Source organism: Diorhabda carinulata, chromosome 2, assembly GCF_026250575.1.
Source record: "Diorhabda carinulata isolate Delta chromosome 2, icDioCari1.1, whole genome shotgun sequence".
In the NCBI taxonomy this organism is placed as follows: Eukaryota; Metazoa; Arthropoda; class Insecta; order Coleoptera; family Chrysomelidae; genus Diorhabda; species Diorhabda carinulata.
The window spans coordinates 21,958,539-21,978,693 of NC_079461.1; the positions used below are offsets into that span (position 1 = coordinate 21,958,539).

The following is a 20,155-nucleotide window of genomic DNA, read 5'->3' on the forward strand; positions in this document are numbered from 1 at the left end:
AGGATTGAGCAAAAATAGGCTTCACAATAACAAAAATTCATACCAACAGAGACAGGATAAAATGGTCAGATGTGATCGCGAACAACCAGTATTGATTTGGAGTTCCAAAAAGGAATTGATGGTCAAATTGAGTTTTGAATTGCTCGCGCTTCGGCCATAATCTGTTCAAATTTCAAAAAATACTCCTAGAAACTAAATATCATTTAATTAACGCTGAAATTGCAGCCGATTTTCATGCTAAAGAGAATACAAAAAGAAAGATGTTCGAGTCAAAATGTTCATTCGCCGCCACTTCAATTTCCTCGTCGCTGAATCTTTCATCTCTTAACCCGGCCTTCAGATTTGCGAACTAAAAAAGTCCGACGGGGCAAGATCGGGGTGTTTAATGGCCTTGATCCACGTTCGTGGCTTTGTAAAGCGCAGATGTACAGATAGGAACTTTATAGTAAGCTAAAGCATCCACCTAGTACTCTTGTAGGATCTTTAAACCTTTGCAATTTCTTTTGTTTTTGCTACTAGATCGGTGATTTATCAATAGATGTAACTAAAAAAGGAAGCAGTTTCTTCTTTTCACTTTTAGAATAACGATAATTTAAGTAGTTTTGAAACTAATTAAGAAATCTTTCTGGAATATCTATCCCCTAGATCTGCTTGTATTATCTCATGATTAAACCAATGGAAATTTGATTATTAGGAATGTAATATTTAGGTATGATGATGATTTTTCTTTTTCAGACCCGAACCTGGCCCAGAAGTGATTTATCTTCGCCACGTTGAACGATCTCGTCCTCAAGCAGCACCCGGCGATGAGGATCGCGTATATCCTCCGCCTCAATTTATCATTCCTTTAAGGGATGCAGTTCAGTTTGAGGGGGGAAAAATCCACTTCGAAGCTAGAATTGAACCAGTTGGAGATCCGACGATGCGCGTAGAATGGTTTTTGAATGGAAAACCTTTAGCAGCTAGTAGTAGAACAACGTCGATATTTCGCTTTGGTTTTATAGCTTTAGATATAATTAGCTTAATAATGAACGACAGCGGCGAATATGTTTGTCGAGTAACCAGCGCAACGGGATGCGTAGAATCCCGCGCGATGCTTAGCATTAACCCCAGGGCTTCTATTGAACAAAGTAGTCAGCACCCTGATAGCTTACAATATATCCAGCACTTGGAAGACTATTCAAAATATCAAAGAATGGACAGTTTAGAGGAAAGAACAAATCAAAAGCCTCATTTCATCCGTCCACTCCAAAATCTAGGAGAATTGCAGGAAGGTAGAAACGCTCATTTCGAAGCTCAACTAACTCCAGTAAGCGATCCGACTATGAAAGTGGAGTGGTACAAAGATGGCCGACCTATTACCGCCAGTTCACGAATTACCACCATCTTCAACTTCGGTTACGTTTCTCTCAATATAATGCACCTACGGGCCGAAGATGCAGGATCGTACACTGTGCGGGCAGTAAATCATTTAGGAGAAGCTATCAGTACAGCAAATATAAACGTTTATTCAAAATCTTCAGTCACCGGTGATCTGGGAATACCAGAACAACAAAAATACATCGAAGAAGTCGAGAGATTAGAAGCTTATCAACAACAACAACATCAAAAGTACGTTCTGGAATCACCCGAAAGTACTCAAGCGCCAGTATTCAAGACACCTATCAAGGATCAAAACGAAATACGGGAAGGAGGATTCGCACATTTTGAAGCTCGCTTAGAACCGGTGGGAGATTCTACTCTCAAAGTCGAGTGGTTCAAGGATAATCATCCTTTAGAGGCCAGTTCGAGAATAACTACCTTCTTCAATTTCGGTTACGTAGCATTAACTATTAAAGATGTAACAATACACGATGTAGGTCATTATACATGTCGCGCGTACAACGCTATAGGACAAGCTACGACTACAGCTCAACTTAGCGTCGTAAGTAAAAAAGATATTAGCTTCGATTCCCAACACCCAAGTGGTTTGGAAAAAATCCAACACTTGGAAGATTCCACTCGATACAATCGAACTTCCAAAGAGGAAGTACAAGTTACACAAAAACCTAGGTTTTTGGGACCACTAAAAGGCACAAATAGAATCGTTGAAGGACAACGCGGACATTTCGAAGCTAGAGTAGAACCTCAAAGTGATACCACGCTGAAAATTGAATGGTACTTCAACGGTAAACCAATACAACCAGCAAACAGAATACAAACTTATTACGATTTCGGATACGTCGCTTTAGATATTTTAAGTGTAAGAGAAGAAGACGCGGGAACGTACACAGTTGTCGCCAGAAACGCTCTAGGAGAAGCCCAATTATCAGCCAGCATGACAGTTGAAAGTAAGTATTCATATCTAATTATCGTCATCATTTATAAGACCATAAACCTGTCTTAACCTAGATCTTTTTGCTCGGTTTTGAACATATTAGATTCAAATATAATTGTCCCTGGAATTTTTCGTTTAGAGTGACCCAAACAACAATCGATGTTTGATTAAAACATGATCACCAAGCGTCTTTGCTTCTATTGCCTAAAATAAACATTCTTTTGCTCGCAAAATCCTATTGGTGAATTCTTTTCGTCATAATCAACTGTCAGTAAAACCGACAATCTTTTATATTCAATATTTTTATGATAAAATATGAATTGTATTTATTTTTATAGCGAGATCCAGTATAGATACAAGAAGTATGCATCGCGGTGCTTACGACAAAACCAAACATATCGAAGAATCTAAATTCGTCGAACCTCAATACCAAATAGAAGAACTATGTAAATCGAAACCGGTCTTCGTAGTACCTCTATCGGATCCAGCTCCGGTATCTGAAGGTAAAAACATTCATCTCGAATGTCGATTAGAACCGATGGGCGATCCGACGATGAGAGTAGAATGGTACTGCAACGGAAGACCAGTCACCGTCGGTTCTAGATTTAGAACGTACAACGACTTCGGATTTGTTGCTTTAGACATTATCCACGCGAACGCCGCCGATTCCGGAGAATATACAGTACGAGCCGTTAATCAATTAGGTTCAGCGCATACTTCATCTTGCGTTAGAGTTATTTCCTCATCGTCAGATATAATAACCGATTCACAACATGAGCAATCCCTCGAACAAATTCAACATCTAGAAGATTCTTCGCGCTATCGTAAACACATAGCTGAAGATGTGACTGTTTTACAAGCTCCGCAGTTTACTAGATCGTTACATAATATCGAAACCGTCGAAGGTACTAATGTACATATGGAATGTCGTCTTCAACCAGTCGGTGATCCTACTATGAGGGTTGAATGGTTCGTAAACGGCGTACCGGTAAAAACTGGTCACCGATTCAGACCGGCTTACGATTTCGATTACGTCGCTTTAGATCTTTTGAGCGTATATCCCGTAGATTCCGGTGTATATACTTGTCAAGCTAGAAATCAATTAGGAGAAGCGGTGACGTCGTGCTCAGTGAAAGTAATCGCGAAAAAAGATTTATTATTCGAATCGCAGCATCCGGCGGGTCTAGAAAAAATCCAGTATCTAGAAGATTCCTCTAGATACAAAAGAACCGAGTTCGTTGACGAACAAGTTACGGTTAAACCGAAATTCGTAACCAAACCGAAGAATTTGGAAAATATGACCGAAGGTAAACACGCTCATTTCGAATGTAAAATCGAACCGGTAACCGATCCGAATTTGAAAGTCGAATGGTTTAAAAACGGTCGTCCGGTAACGGTGGGCCACCGTTTTAGACCAATTCACGATTTTGGTTACGTAGCTCTCGATGTTGTCGATCTTATATCTGAAGATTCCGGAACTTATACGTGTCGAGCAACAAATCTAGTCGGAACCGATGAAGTTAACTGCGTCTTACGATGTAGACCTTCGGGACAGATAATCACTTCTACTCAAAACGAAACTGGATTGCAACAAATTCAACACCTAGAAGATCGTTCTAGATACCATAGAAAAGAAGAAGTCGAAGAATTAACAACACAAGCTCCTATATTCACGACGTCCTTAAAAAATATCGATATCAGGGAAGGACAAAGAGCTCATTTTGAATGTAGATTGATTCCAGTATCCGATCCTACTATGAAAGTCGAATGGTTCCATAACGGAAAACCGTTGAAATCTGGTTCCAGATTCACCGAAACCAATAATTTCGGCTTCGTAGCTTTAGATATCCTTTATACTTATCCGGAAGATTCAGGAACGTATACTTGTAGAGCTACAAACGCTTTAGGAGAAGCTGTAACTTCTGCCATTTGTAACGTCCAATCTAAAAAATCAATTTATTTGGAATCAGTACACGAAGGAGCTTTGGAACGCATCACGGAGCTAGAAGATTCCTCGAGGTATCAAAGAAAAACTGTACAAGAAGAAACAATCAGTCAAGCGCCTTGCTTCACTATGCCGATAAAAGATTTAAAAGTAGCAGAAAATCAAGCAGCTCATTTCGAAGCTAGATTAATTCCAGTAGGAGATTCTCGTTTGAAAGTCGAATGGTTACGAAATGGAGTGCCTATACAAGCTTGTAAGTACTAAATATTAGTCGGATTAATTTTTTTTTTCAATATATCGTTTTATTTATAGCAAATCGTTTAACCACGATGCACGATTTTGGTTACGTCGCTCTTAATATGAAATACGTCAATCCGGAAGATTCTGGAACATATACTTGCAGAGCTGTAAACGATTTAGGTGAAGCAGTTACATCAGCAACATTGTTTGTTCAATGTAAGTTATTTTTTCTTAGATCTTCTTGTGTTTGTAATGATTTGTTCCTATTTCCAAAGCTTCAATCTGCCAATTCCAAAGATAATAAAAGTTGAAACAACAAATATAAAAAGAAACAGATTGAGGCCTCGGAATCAACTGAAATGTGATTTACAGAATCGGATCACTTCTTATTAGTAAAAGCTTATTCTTTTCTTGATAATGGCTTCGAAATGGGAGCCGAAATTTTCAAAATTATAAATATAATTTCGTTTTATAGCTAAGGCTTCTCTTCAACTCGAATCTCAACACGAAGGAGCTTTAACAAAATTACGTCAACTAGAAGATTCTAGTAGATACCAAAGACGTGAAGAAGAAGAAATATCAATCACTACCGCACCGATTTTCACTACCAAATTAAACGGTCCAGCCGAAATCTTCGAAGGACAAAGTGCCCATTACGAATGTAGAATAGAACCGTACATGGATACCGATCTCAAAGTAGAATGGTTCCATAATGATAAACCTTTAACAACTGGTCATAGATTTAGAACAGCTTACGATTTCGGTTTCGCCAGTCTCGATATATTGACAGCTTACGCTGAAGATACCGGTGAATATACTTGTAGAGCTACAAATCGTATCGGGCAAGCTAGTTCTTCAGTCGTAACAACCGTTAAATGTAAGTTAAAACGTTTCAACAATTAGATATCTATTTAATTCTAACATATTTTCAGCTAAATCATCAATTATTAGAGATACTCAACACGAAGGAGCTCTCCAAAAAATTCAACATCTAGAAGACGATTCAAAATATAAACGCATATCACACGAAGATGCTATCGTTTTAGAGAAACCACAATTCGGTAGAGGATTAAAAACAATCGAAAATTTACCAGAAGGAGCTACCGCTCATTTAGAAGCTACTTTAACTCCAGTAAACGATCCGACTATGCGAGTTGAATGGTTCTGTAACGGAAGACCGATACAAACTGGTCACAGATTCAAAACTACTTACGATTTCGGTTACGTAGCTTTAGATATTTTGTACGCTTACGCAGAAGATACCGGTACTTATATGTGTAAAGCTAAAAACGCCGTGGGAGAAGCAGTAACAACCGCCGGTGTATCAGTAACAGCAAAATCCGGTCTCTATTTAGAAACTCTCGATGAAAAACGTTTATCTAAGATAAGACAACTCGAAAGCTACGAAAGACCAAAGAAAGAAGAAATCGAAACCGCTCCACAAAAACCGGTATTCCTAACTCCATTGATAAGTCTGGAGAATCTCAAAGAAAGCGAACATGCTCATTTAGAATGTAGAGTAGAGCCTGTGAACGATCCTAACCTAAAAATTGAATGGTACGTAAACGGTGTAAAATTACGAGCTGGACATCGATTCAGAACAACGCACGATTTTGGATACGTAGCTTTAGATATTTTGTATACTTACGCCGAAGACAGCGGTACTTATATGTGCAAAGCTACTAATTTAGTAGGGGAAGCGGTAAATACGTGTACGATTAAATGTGGAAGTAGAAAAAGTATTATATTCGATACTCAACATCCGGAAGGCTTAGAAAAAATTAGGGAATTGGAAGCGCAAGGACACCACGCTCGTTTAGAGATAGAAGAACCCACACCCACACCTCCTACTTTCGTAACGGAATTAAGAGGAACTACGGAAATTTACGAAGGACAAACGGCTCATTTCGAAGCCCAAGTTCAACCAATTCACGATCCAAATTTGAGAATTGAATTCTACCATAACGGTAAACCATTACCTTCAGCTTCCAGATTCCATATTACTTTCGATTTCGGATATATAGCTCTCGATATCGGTCACGCCGTACCCGAAGACGCCGGTGAATATTCCGTTAAAGCTATCAACAATCTAGGTCAATGCGTTTCTTCTATAAACCTCAAAGTAATCGCTAAAAGTAATATTATATTAGAATCACAAAGACCCGAAGGTTTAGAAAAAATTAGACAACTCGAAGAACATACACCTTATAAACGTCCAGAAACCGAAGAACCCGTCACTAGACAAAGACCTGTCTTTACACAACCACTTCAAAACATCGATTTTATTCAAGAAGGACAAACGGCTCATTTCGAATGTCGTTTGATTCCCGTAGGAGATCCAACATTAAAAGTAGAATGGTTCAGAAACGAACAACCGTTAGAAGATAGTTCTCGTATAACTAAAATCCACGATTTCGGTTTCGTCTCCCTCGATATCACACATATAAGAGCTGAAGACGAAGGTGTATATATTTGCAGAGCTACAAATCCACTCGGAGAAGCCGTTACGACTGCATCTATGAAAATTAGAAGTAAGTGAAACATATAATAAATATTAAATCTAATAACGAATTTATATTTTAGCTGAAGCCAGCATCCTGTTGGATACTCAACATCCCGAAGCTCAAAAGAGAATAGCTCTTCTCGAACAACCGCAAGCTCCTAAACCGGAAGAACCCGAACGTCAATTCGAAAAACCGATATTTACTCAATTACTCACCGGTCCTTCCGAACTCTGGGAAGGACAACACGCTCATTTTGAAGCTAGAGTCGTACCGGTTGGCGACGCCGATTTAAAATTCGAATGGTACGTCAATGGAGTAGAACTCAAACTAGGATCGCGATTCAAAGAAACCCACGATTTCGGATTTGTTACTTTGGATATTATGTCTACGGTAAAAGAAGATTCCGGAGTTTATATGTGTAAGGCTATCAATAAATCAGGAGAAGCAGTTTCTTCTATATCTATGAAAGTTAAACCTCGATCTAATATCGTCGGTGAACCTTTGCAACCCGACGCTTGGCAAAAGATTCAACTCAAAGAAGCCGAAATGAATAAAGTACCAGAAATGTTTGTCGATACTACACCTCAACAACCACCAGTTTTTACTACGCATTTACAGAGTTACGATAAACTCGTAGAAGGACAACACGTTTATTTGGAAGCGCAAGTAGAACCAAGAGCAGATCCTAATTTACGAATCGAATGGTTTAAGAACGGAATATCTTTAGCTACCGGTACTAGATTACGTAGTACTTTCGATTTTGGTTTAGTTACTTTATCTATTAACGGATTAAGAGAAGACGATTCGGCTATATATACTTGTAAAGCGACTAATAAACTCGGAGAAGCTATTTCGACGTGTTCGTTAAAGATCGAAGACAGACATTGGTTATTAGGACAAACTTTACATCCCGATGCTATTCCCAAATTAGAAGCACTCGAAAAACATCCCGAAGTTAAAAAAGATACTCCCGAACCAGTATACGAACTTCCTATTTTCATAAGTCATTTAAACAACGTCGAATGTATGGAAGGAGATAACGTACATTTTGAATGTAATGTGGAACCTTCAAAAGATCCAACTCTTAAAATAGAATGGTTCGTAAATGGAAAACCTCTTCCGTCTGGTGCCAAATATAAATCGACTTACGATTTTGGTTACGTAGCTTTAGACATAATTCATTCTTATGAATCCGATTCCGGAATATATACTTGTAAAGCTACCAACAGCAAAGGATCAGCTACAACTTCCGGATCATTACGTTGTATTCCCAAACAGAACATCTATTTAGATACTCAACATCCTCAAGGCAAAGCCGGACTCGAAGCTGTACAAGACGTCGAAGAAGCCATCGCCGGCAAATATAGAAGACAAACATCAGCACCGGAAAAAGATTACGGTAAACCCGTTTGGGTTATTCCTCTTAATCCCGAATTTAAACTCACAGAAGGACAACCTTTGCATCTCGAAGGTACAGTAGAACCCAAAGAAGATCCTAACATGAAAATCGAATGGTTCTTTAACGGAAAATCCATCGAACACGGTAGCAGATTTAAATTCACGCAAGAATTCGGTTTCGTTACATTAGATGTCACCGATGTTTACGAAAGAGATCAAGGTATCTACACTTGCAAAGCTTCCAATAAAAACGGCGAAGCTTTTACTTCAACTACAATATACTGTACCAGCAAATCTAATCTAATCGAACGCACTCAACATCCTAAAGGACAAGAAGGTCTTGAGAAGATACAAGATTTGGAGGATTCGCTTCATAGACCGGATATGCCGAAAGCTGAACTCGAAGAAGGACACGCTCCGGTCTTCACTTCCGAATTTACCAACCTCACTAATCTTAAAGAAGGAGAAATAGCCCATTTCGAAGCTGGTTTAACTCCAGTAGGTGATCAAACTATGAAAGTCGAATGGTTTTATAATGGTAAAACTATCGAAGCTTCCCATAGATTTAGGACCGTACATGCTTTCGGTATGGTCGTATTAGAAATTCTCGGAACTAAAATTGAAGATTCCGGTACATACACTTGCGTAGCTACTAATAAATGGGGTAAAGCCGAACAAAGCGTCACCTTACAATGTACGGAGAAAATTTCCGGGCAAAAACCGGTATTTACAACTCATATCAAAGATATTGTCGGTCTCAAAGACGGCCAATCGGCTCATTTCGAATGTACTTTGATCCCAGTTAACGATCCGGATCTTAAAGTAGAATGGTACCATAACGGACAACCAATTTTAGATAAAAACAGAATAAAAACCGTATCCGATTTCGGTTTCGTCGTAATGGATATATCTTATATTCAAGACCACGATTCTGGCGAATACGTTTGTAGAGCTTATAATAAATACGGCGAAGATTTCACTAAAGCTACGATATCAGCTCGTGGAAGAGCTGGCGTATTCACCGATACCCTACAACCGGAATCTCTAGCTAAAATTAGAGAATTAGAAAGTTTACAAGGTCAACAAGCTCAAGCTCCGTCTACACCAGTTACCGAACCACCCAAATTCGTCACTCAAATACAAGACGTTACGAAATTGGTCGAAGGACAAAGCGCGCACTTCGAAGCTCGTCTTACTCCAGTTACCGATCCGGATCTTGTAGTAGAATGGTACTATAATGGTAAGAAACTACCTCACGGTCATAGATACCGTACCTTCCACGATTTCGGTATCGTTATTCTTGATATTCTATATTGTTACGAAGAAAATTCTGGAGAATACGAATGCAGAGCGTACAATAAATACGGTCAAGATTCCACTAAGGCTTATTTGAAATGCGTATCGAAGACGAATTTGATCTTGGACTCGCAACTCCCGCGGGTAAATTTACTAATAAATTATTCTTACTTTGAAATTTATTATAAATAATTGTTTTTTCAGGGCATGGAAGGTGGTCTAGAAAAAATACAAACTTTAGAAGACTCGATGATACGAACTAAAGAAGAAAGAGAAGACACAAAGATTGGTAAAGCGCCTGTTTTCACCGTTCCATTGTCGAATATCGACAGTCTCCGAGAAGGAGAAAACGCTCATTTCGAAGCTAGACTTATACCAACGGACGATCCTAAACTCAAAGTTGAATGGTTCTGGAATGGTAAACCTCTCCGAACAGGTTCGAGATTCCGTACTTTTTGCGATTTCGGTTTCGTAATACTCGAAATCTCGCCGGTTTACCCCGAAGATTCCGGAGAATATTCTTGTAGAGCTTTCAACGAATACGGCGAAGCGGTAACTACAGCATCAATGAAAGTATCCGGTAAAAGGAGCATCATACTTGAATCACAATTACCTAAAGGTATGGAAGGTACTATAGATAAAATTGCCGAATTAGAAGGATTAGGAGCCGCGCCTGCTCAATTAACACCAGACGACGATACCGGTAAACCACCGGAATTTATAACTTCTCCTTCGGATTTGATATTAAACGAAAACGGTTTAGCTCATTTCGAATGTAGATTGATACCCGTAAACGATCAAAGTATGAGAGTGGAATGGTTCCATAACGGAAAACCGCTCTGGTCGGGATCTAGAATTAAAACAATCAACGATTTCGGTTTCGTAATTTTAGAAGTATCAGGCGTATATCAAAGAGATTCCGGTTTATACACTTGTAAAGCAACAAATCGCCATGGAGAAGCTACAGTTTCATGTCAATTACAAGTGAAAGGACGACAAGGTATCATCATGGAACCGCAATTACCTTCAAATTTCCGTACAGGAACCGAAAGTATACAGAGATTAGAAGAACAACTTCATAAAAAAGAAGAATTATTATCAGAAGAAGAACAACCTAATCCGCCGAGATTTACAGTTGAAATTAAAGATAATGTTGATGTACCCGAAGGTGGTCCTATTCATTTCGATTGTCGAGTCGAACCAGTAAACGATTCTACTATGAGAATCGATTGGTTCCATAACGGAAGACCGTTCGCGACAGGTTCTAGAGTACATCAAATCAACGATTTCGGATTTATATCTTTAGATATAGATTATTCGTATACCAGAGACGCTGGTGAATATATTTGTAGAGCTACTAATAAATGGGGAACGGCTACAACTAAAGCTACAGTTACTACTAAAACAAAAAAGAATATCGATACAGAAAGTCAACTTCCATCCGGTATGAGCGCCGAAAAACTTAAAGAACTCGAAAAGGGACCGGTTTCTCAAGCTCCAGATAAAGAAAAAACTTACTCTCCACCGAAATTCATCACGCAAATCGAATCCTCCACAGTCGAAGAAGCCGAATCGGTACATTTCGAATGTAGAGTCGAACCAAAAGATGATCCTAAACTTAGAATAGAATGGTATAGAAACGGTAAATTATTACCATCAGGACATCGTTATAGAACAATTTTCGATCTGGGTTTCATATCACTTGATATCCTTTACGTTTATTCCGAAGATTCCGGCGAATACGTTTGTAGAGCTGTCAATGATTACGGAGAAGATTTTACTAAAGCCAGCGTTTCTTGTAAAAAACTACCGAATATCATCTTACAGAATCAAGTACCGAAAGGTATGAAAAAATCCGAGACTCTTATGCAAATGGAAGCGGCAATTAAAAAGTATACTTCAGAAATCTATCTAACAGAAGACGATTTGTATGATGTAGAAAAGAAACAACCTCCGAGATTCGTAACGCAAATCAAAGATCAAACTGAATTAGTAGAAATGCAAACTACTAAATTCGAATGTCAATTAGCACCTGTCGGAGATCCTAATATGAAAGTAGAATGGTTCCTCAACGGAAAACCTCTACCACATAGTAAGTATCTTATATCATGTTTCGTTTTAAAAAATCTCAAAATGGTTTGATTTTTTTAATTTCCAGAAAATAGATTTACCCCTATTTACGATTTCGGTTACGTCGCTATGAATTTCGGTTGGGTTTATCCCGAAGATAGCGGAGAATATTTATGTAGAGCTACGAATTTGTATGGCATGGACGAAACTAGAGCTATAATTAAAACAACCGGTAAACCTGGAATAATTTACGATTCGCAATTACCGAAAGGAATGAAGAGTATTGAAAAAATTAGAGAACTCGAAGCCGCTTGGCAAATGTAATTTCAATTTAGACAATAAATTAATCCAATATTCAAATAATTTGTTATTACAGTGTACCAGAAGAAGCACCCGAGGACGCTAAACCGCGTCAAGCGCCGGTATTCGTCAGCAAACCCGAACCAGTTACAGTCGAAGAAGGAGAATGGGCGAGATTCTGTTGCAGAGTCACCGGTCATCCTCGTCCTCGTGTTATGTGGTTAATTAACGGTCATACTGTAGTTAATGGTTCACGCTACAAGCTTACTTACGACGGAATGTACCATATGGATATACCGAAAACCCGCCAGTACGATACTGGTAAGGTCGAGGTGATCGCTCGTAGTTCGGTTGGCGAAGCCATCGCCGAAACTGAACTAAAAATCATACCAAGACATGACGACTACCGCGGAGTTCTTAAGAATTCACCGAGACGTAAGTTGTTCGAGAAATTGATACACAAGCTATATACTCACATGCACAGGGTGTTTAATAAAAAAGTTAAAGTTTCGTGATCAAATTGTGCTGAAAATGGATACTTGATCGTTAAATTTTAACTGTTTACTATTAAAACATCCTATATATATATATACGATGCACATTACAATTAACAACTACAAAAGGCATAGATCGCATTTTCGCACAATACACTAACTTTTCTGAAACATTTTCTTTTCTTTCCTTCACCTCGTTTCCTTTCCTTTCAAATTTCTTCGTTAAGCCATAAATCGCTTTGAAGCACAGGATAAAAGCTTACGCCGATGAAGGTTTTCGGACAGGTATGCATTAGATGTTGTGCTTTAGTTCTTTTATGTGCCATTAAACGCTTATACTTCAAGATAATTTCGTTTGAACCGAAAGTCTCAGTTTTAAATTTTCTTCATTTTTGCATTTGTTTTATTTCACATCGTATCCCGTTTATAACATTCCAAATAGGAAAATAAGTAAAAAAATAAAATCTCAACCAAGTTTAGTGTTCGTTTCTTTGTAAATCATCCCTTGGTAGCTAATTCTACAGTCTGGCACTTCTCTAAAGAAAAGAGTCTCGATAAATTGACGTTCTAGTGGTCTGTAGACGAACTAGGCATTTATAAACCACGTCTGTCTGTCATATAGATCTAGTAGAAGCTGTTCTAGGCGGGATTATGCTAGACAGCTCGAAACAGCTGTGATAATATCAGTAAAACAGATTGATATCAGCGACCTTTCTTCTAGGCTCTAAGCTGTCCAAGTTTCTGGTTAAGCTATAAATCGAATCACCTCCTTCTGTATCGAGTCAAGCTTCCTTAGGATATGCTTGGAAGTCGAACTCCAAATAAGCGAGCAATATTTCGAATCTGAGACTTGTAGACCATTAGAAGCTGTTGCTTAGTACATAACTTTTTAGTCTCAAAGAAGAAAACAAGTTTTTGTGGAGCAACCAAATGATCTTATTTCATAATCAGATATGACCAAATCCTGAGCTGCAGTCCCAGGTACAGATCGCGTTATACAGATTATGGTCTGTTGTTAGAAACAGATCTAGAGGCTAGCAAAGTCATCGGGGATTCTAGTTGGTTCAGTCCGCGAAAAAATCTTCAGCTTCATACCTCTCGTCGTTAGTTCTGCTGCAACCAGCTGATCTGAAGGCTCAAGGTTCTCTTCCCTATCGAAGGGAGTCCAAAATTATATTTGAATAAAGTAAGTCGTATCCAGGATATCCAAAGTGAACCTTGGATGTTGTTAAATTCATCTTTGTTTCTATTAAAACCAGAATATGAGGTTTCTTCAACTGCATATGTTAGTTTACAACGTTTATATTTGCGTTAAGACTCGGTATATTGCAGAAATATATTTTTTGTTTGATAAATCCTCCAGACAAGCCTCCATTCCATATGGACGTAGCAAAGGAAAATGACATAAGCAACTAAACTTGTTGAGATTTTGTCTGTTTTCAGAATTTTGTCATTGTGCATATTGTAGGTATTACATTATAAAATTGGGGAATATAAACAATGTAAAAGTTATGATGATTGACCATATTTGTTGTATTAAAACATCAAGAGAGAACCGGAATCGATCATTTATGATGTGGGTCCTCATTAAGATAGTGTACTATAAATCTTAATACATACAATAAACGTTGAATTTAAAAACCTAAAAATGATTAACATACATCGATGTATCATTCAAATTTTATAATGTTTTACCTTTATTAAACTATTTTAGTGTATGTACAGTGTTAAAATTTGTCGTTATATAGAGTAATTTATAAATTTTTTATACATTCTCATAAGAGCTGATATTAAATTAATTGGTGATTACAAAAATAAATTACTCTATGTTATTTTCAAAAAAATTTGCTGGTGACGCTCATATTTATTATGATTTGTTAGCTTGGTACGATCTGGAGCTAGCCGATTATCAAAAAGAACGTACCGAAACCGAACTCGAACGAGTGTTTGATGAGCGCAACACTACTTTAAGAGAAACTGGTATGAATGTTACTGGAATTCACGTGCAATCCAAAGAATATTCAGAACCAGATACAGAATGGCAAAAAAGTATAAAAGACAAAAAAAGCAAAGAATATTACAGCAAATTACAAGAACTTGAAAATCAACAAGTATCTAAAGAAATTAGACTACGCGAGCAATCTCATCAATTCGCTATACCGGGAGAAAAGATTGTAAGCAGTACTGTCACCAGAGGAATGGCACAACAATATGAAGAAAATTTGTAAGTATATAATTAATACGATTAGATATGAAAAAAATAATTTCTGTTTTTTTATAGGGAAGAAAAACCTTCTTATGACGTTAATTTAGCACCGATTCCTCGTCTACCTAAACCCGAGCAACCTAAACAAGTACCGCATAAAGATATGGTCAGATTAAGAAAAACCGATAAAGGTCAAGAATTCATACAACAAGAAGTTGAAATCGATTCGAAAAAAGGAGCTTATCCACCGGAACCTACGGAATCCGGTGTACACGGAAGAGAAATTCACGTATCAAAACAAAAACAAACGCAAAAAGAAGTAAAAGGAGATACCGAAATCACGAGACATATCACAGCCACCGAAACAACCGACGTTGAACATAAAGGTAAAACTACCGAAAGAGTGGTACAAGGACAAGTATTACCAACAAACCCTCCGGTATTTACTAAAAAGATACAACCGGTGAGAGCGTTCGAAAACGATTCGGCTAAATTCGAAGTCGAATTCGATGGGGATCCGTTACCAAAAATAACCTGGTACAGAGAAAACTTCCCTATAACAAGCTCCCCCGATCTAAAAATTTACACCTTCAGTACTAAATCTATTCTACAACTAAGACAAGTATTTATGGAAGATTCGGGGGTGTTCAGCGTTGTAGCCGAAAATCGTGGCGGTACTGCTAAATGTAGTGCTAACTTGGTAGTACAAGAAAGACGTAGACATGGTACTCGCGGCGCTATTCCCCCAAGTTTCACCACGACAATTCAAAGTACCAGAACCAATATTGGACAGTTGGTGAGATTCGACGCTAAAATAGACGGTACCAAACCCATCGATGTCTATTGGTTGAAAAACGGGAAGAAAATCGTTTCAGATATAAGATACAAAACTTTGGAAGAAGACGAGGTATATACTCTATTGATTATTGAAGTAGTACCTGAAGACGCCGGAAAATACGAATGTGTGGCTATTAATAATTCAGGCGAAGCTCGATGCGAAGCTGAATGTATAATAACAACTCCATCATCAGCTCAAAAACCTTCCAAACCAACAACTCCAGGTTCCGAGAAAGCCCCTACGGTTATAGAACCACTCAAAGATCAAACAATAAAAGAAGGCCAAGCCGTAATGTTTAGATGCAAAATATCAGCTAAACCGACTGCGACTATCAAATGGCAAAAGGCGGACAAAGTTATCAAACCCTCCAAATACTTCCAAATGACCAAAGAAGGAGATTTTTGTATGCTAAAGATTTCCGAAGCCTTCCCCGAAGACGAAGGAATCTATAAATGCGTAGCTGAAAATCCAGCCGGTCTTGTATCAACTCAGGGAAAATTAAAAGTCGTAGTACCCGAAACTCAAGAAGTTGCTCCATCTTTGTCCCCCATGAAAGATATAACCGTACTCGAAGGTAGTCCAGCTCAATTTAAAACTACCATTTCTGGTAAACCTAAGCCTACTATCCAATGGTTGAGAGAAGGTTTCCTCATACCTGAATCGCCAGATTTTCAGGTAAGAAATCCTATCTAAACTACAGATTATTTTTTCATTCTGTTTTGCTCATTTTATCATGGTACTTAGTAAAAAAAAATAGAGTAACGGTAAAGAAATTCCTGTAGATATTGGAACCTCTTTAGGTTGTACTATTAGGAAAACATGTGTCTTAATAGCTGCTGTCAAACTTGCAACTACAAAAGATGATTTTTTCACCAGATCAGATGTGGGTAACCATGATTGGGTATTTCAGATGAAAAGAGCGGGGAGAGATATAAAATTGTGTATTTTTTTAAAGTAGACAAGCCTAAGGAAGAGACTGTCAGTGATTCTTGTAGAAGGAACGAAAAGAGAAAGAAGTTTTAAAGTATTTTGAAGGTCATTAATTTTTTGTGGATCAGAAAAATGTTCTACTGTAGACATTTTCGTATCTAAACCAAACTACATCTCCTTACTAGTTTTCTAATATGACTATTAGTTCTAGTAGAAAATGAAAGAGGTCCTAGTTAAACAATATCTTGTCAAGGATTATTGTTGACTATTGTTGCTATACAAAATTTTAAGTAAAATGAAACTAAAAATATCTTTCGATTATCTCTGCGCTGCTATTCTGAATATTTTCAAAATAAACAGCTTCGAAAATTTCATTTTGTTAATTGAAATATCTTTGTAGATGATTCAAGAAGGAAATAATGCCGTTTTATTGATATCTTCGACGTACGAAGAAGACACAGGAATTTTCACTTGCAGAGCAACTTCGTCGGCAGGTCAAGTTGAACAATCCGCTAAACTAATAGTCAAAAGTAAGAAATGATTGCTATAAAATATAAATTGTTAAATTTTGATTCATATAGTTGTTATTAGTGATTACAGCTTTGAGCTGCTCTATTTTTTTTACAAAATAATAATTAATCAAAAGCGATTTTCATGAAAAGTTATTGATTGATCATTATAAATATCGTTTTGTTTTTAACAATGAACAGTGGATTGAGAGGAAAAAAATTCCAAAAAGTTAGGTTAATAGCAATGGTGACGTCAAATGTTGTTCAAGTTCCACGTGATATGTTTGAGGAAAGATTATATTTATATATATATATATATATACACGCAGCTTTGGCTCTAATACGCTGAAAGCTGGCTTAAGTTTTAAAATTTCATGTATAAATGCCGTAATTTATTTAATAAAATGCTATTATTAAAAAAACGAGTTTCAAGTAACCTGTATAATAATTAGTGTCTCTTTATCAATTATTTTCCCTAATACATATACGACAACAAATTATTGATTCTACACAAAATTAAAAAAACTTATTTTCATTGGTATTTTTATTAATTTGATAAAAAAAACAATAAATATAGTGGCAGTGTATAGGGTTGTGTTAAGTGTATACCCTGTATATTAGGGTGATTTATTTTCGAAAAAAATTTTTTCGTTGCTCAAACTAAATATTAATCTACGTATAGAAAAAAAATCGCACCAAATTTGAGCTCTAATTACCATTTTTTATTTTTTAGACCCTTTAATATATTAATATTTCTACATGTTTTTAATTTTAGATCTCTTCTGTTTTAAAATTAGTTTTTTTTTATAATTTTTGATCAAAATATTTTGATAAAGACTGAAGTTAAATCGAAAAGTCAATTTTTTATCAATATATCAAAAATTATTAAAAAAAACTAATTTTAAAACAGAAGATACGTAAAATTAAAAACATTTAGAAGTATTAAAATCAATTTTTGGTACTTACGATTTAAATATAAAGTTTTACCATTCAAAATATTGGAATTTGTGAAACCATTGATGATATTTATACTGACCACACTGTTTAAACTACACCAACACTCACAATTACACTGTCTGAAGTTTTGGATAACCAAGTTATTGTCTTCAGAGACTGAACTCGCGTCAGACAGTATAATTATGTATAAGTATAAAATACATGCAAAAAAATTTTTTTTTAAATTTCTTTTCACTTTTCACAACAATGGAAATCAGTTTGATCAACTTTGTGGAGAATTTTGTACTCTTCGAAATCATTTTTTTGAGGGGTAACTCGCACTGGTTGAACAAATGTAATTCAACGACTACAAAAAGTATAAAATTTTCCACAAGGTCCATCAAACTATTTTGTATTATCATAAAAAAAGTGGTTTTAGAAATAAAAATTTCCTACATGCATTTTAAACGGTGAAACTTTATATTTAAATACTAAAAATTGATATTTAAAGCCCATACTTGCAGATTTTGTTTTTCTATATATAGATTAATATTTGTTTTAGAAAATGATTCACCCTCCTGTATATACGATTTCAATATGCTTCAAAATGAAATAAAACAAATTTTTGTTTAAATTTTTTTATTAAACGATAACTATAAGTCCGTCGTAACGTATAAAATCTGTCAGTCACAACATTAATCATAAAATTCTAAATCCGTTTGGAAGAAATAGAAATTTTGTAAAACTAGTGGGGCCGTGTGCACGATGACACATAATGAAACTATTTTCGAACTGTACGTTATGTGCGTTCTAAATTTGGAGACCCCACCGAGATCTTTGCACCTTGCTAGATGTTATTACACCTTAAAAATATAACAGAGTAATTTGAAATACAACCAATTTTTTTTCCTAGTAAATTTTACGATGATAATTTTTATATCCTATGAATCACTCTCACTACGATAATTGGCGGTTTTCCAGAAAGAAATTCTACAATAAGTTCGTATTTTATTCGTTAGTGAAATACAGAAAGAAAATCAGTGAACAATCAATTTTTTATATACAATAAGCTGGAATTTGATCAATATTTTACATACACCAACAAGTCTAGCCTGTTCAATACGAGCCACATAAAATTATAGATGTAATTTCAAGAGTTTTAAATAAACAATTCGTTTTATTATAATTGAAAGTATATTTAACCCTTTATATTAATCTATAATATTATGTGGCGACGAAATTATTTCACAAACACAAAAAAACCACACGTAAATCACTTCCACTAAGTTTACGCGCCAATACTAAAAACACGACTGCAACTTAACCGAAAATACGTCTGACCGTTGGATATGACACACAGCGTGGTGGGGGTCGCCGAGTGACGTGTGCAACGTTTTCAATTTAGTTTTTAAATTTCAATTGTACTTTTTTTGAGTCACTATGCTAAAAATAACGTCAAAGAGTAGGCCAAACTTGGTCATACAAAAATAAATATACGCGGGAGATGATGAATTATATTTAGTAATCGCTTCCACGAGAAAATTAACTTTAAAATGTTTATCTTTAAATACACCCATGGTTATTACATCATAGAGAGTTATGACTATAAAATTTTGATACGAAATAAAAATAGATTTCGGGAGATTTCATCTATTTTATCTCACAAATAAATTAAATTAGAAATTAAAGATAAATTTAAACAATTTCGAATAACGTACCGACGATTATCACAACATATATGACAACATTGTAATAACTATATTTAAAGCGCGGTAAAAAAATTATAACTAAATTTATACAGGGTGCTTCTAAATTCATGCGAGATATTTCAGTTTCTTTTATATGCCCCCCCTAGTTTTAGCAGAGCTTTTTAGTACAATTTATGACATTAAAAATGTTTCATCACAAAATGGCACTTTTCCAACTCGTCTACAGGGAAACACCACTCGCATGGTTGTCTTCTTGCAAACCAAGTTTCTAAAGCTGAAGTCGTCGTCGTTGAATCTTTAAAATTATCAGGTGGACAACTCTTTAGACAGAGTATATAACAATAGACTAAATTTTTTGCAAATAATATTTTTTTTATTGAAAATTCATTATAAAAATTAATCACATTATAATGATATTGTGTCTAAGATAAAATCTTTCACGTGGTTTTTAAAATAGGAAGTT

The 20,155-nt window shown here is 36.3% G+C and overlaps 1 protein-coding gene across 4 annotated transcripts in view; it reads left to right on the plus strand.

The window, feature by feature from the left end:
- LOC130890769 (titin) overlaps positions 1-20,155 on the plus strand; it is a 159,887-nt gene that overhangs the window by 74,905 nt on the left and 64,827 nt on the right. For all 4 annotated transcript variants that reach the window (XM_057795075.1, XM_057795072.1, XM_057795076.1 and 1 more), the window contains 12 exons: positions 736-2,330; positions 2,656-4,515; positions 4,575-4,718; positions 4,978-5,379; positions 5,435-7,033; positions 7,086-9,844; positions 9,905-11,792; positions 11,859-12,090; positions 12,147-12,505; positions 14,446-14,788; positions 14,846-16,283; positions 16,939-17,068. In XM_057795075.1, coding sequence (XP_057651058.1) covers positions 736-2,330; positions 2,656-4,515; positions 4,575-4,718; positions 4,978-5,379; positions 5,435-7,033; positions 7,086-9,844; positions 9,905-11,792; positions 11,859-12,090; positions 12,147-12,505; positions 14,446-14,788; positions 14,846-16,283; positions 16,939-17,068 — 12,749 coding nt within the window. The remainder of the gene's footprint in view (positions 1-735; positions 2,331-2,655; positions 4,516-4,574; positions 4,719-4,977; positions 5,380-5,434; positions 7,034-7,085; positions 9,845-9,904; positions 11,793-11,858; positions 12,091-12,146; positions 12,506-14,445; positions 14,789-14,845; positions 16,284-16,938; positions 17,069-20,155) is intronic.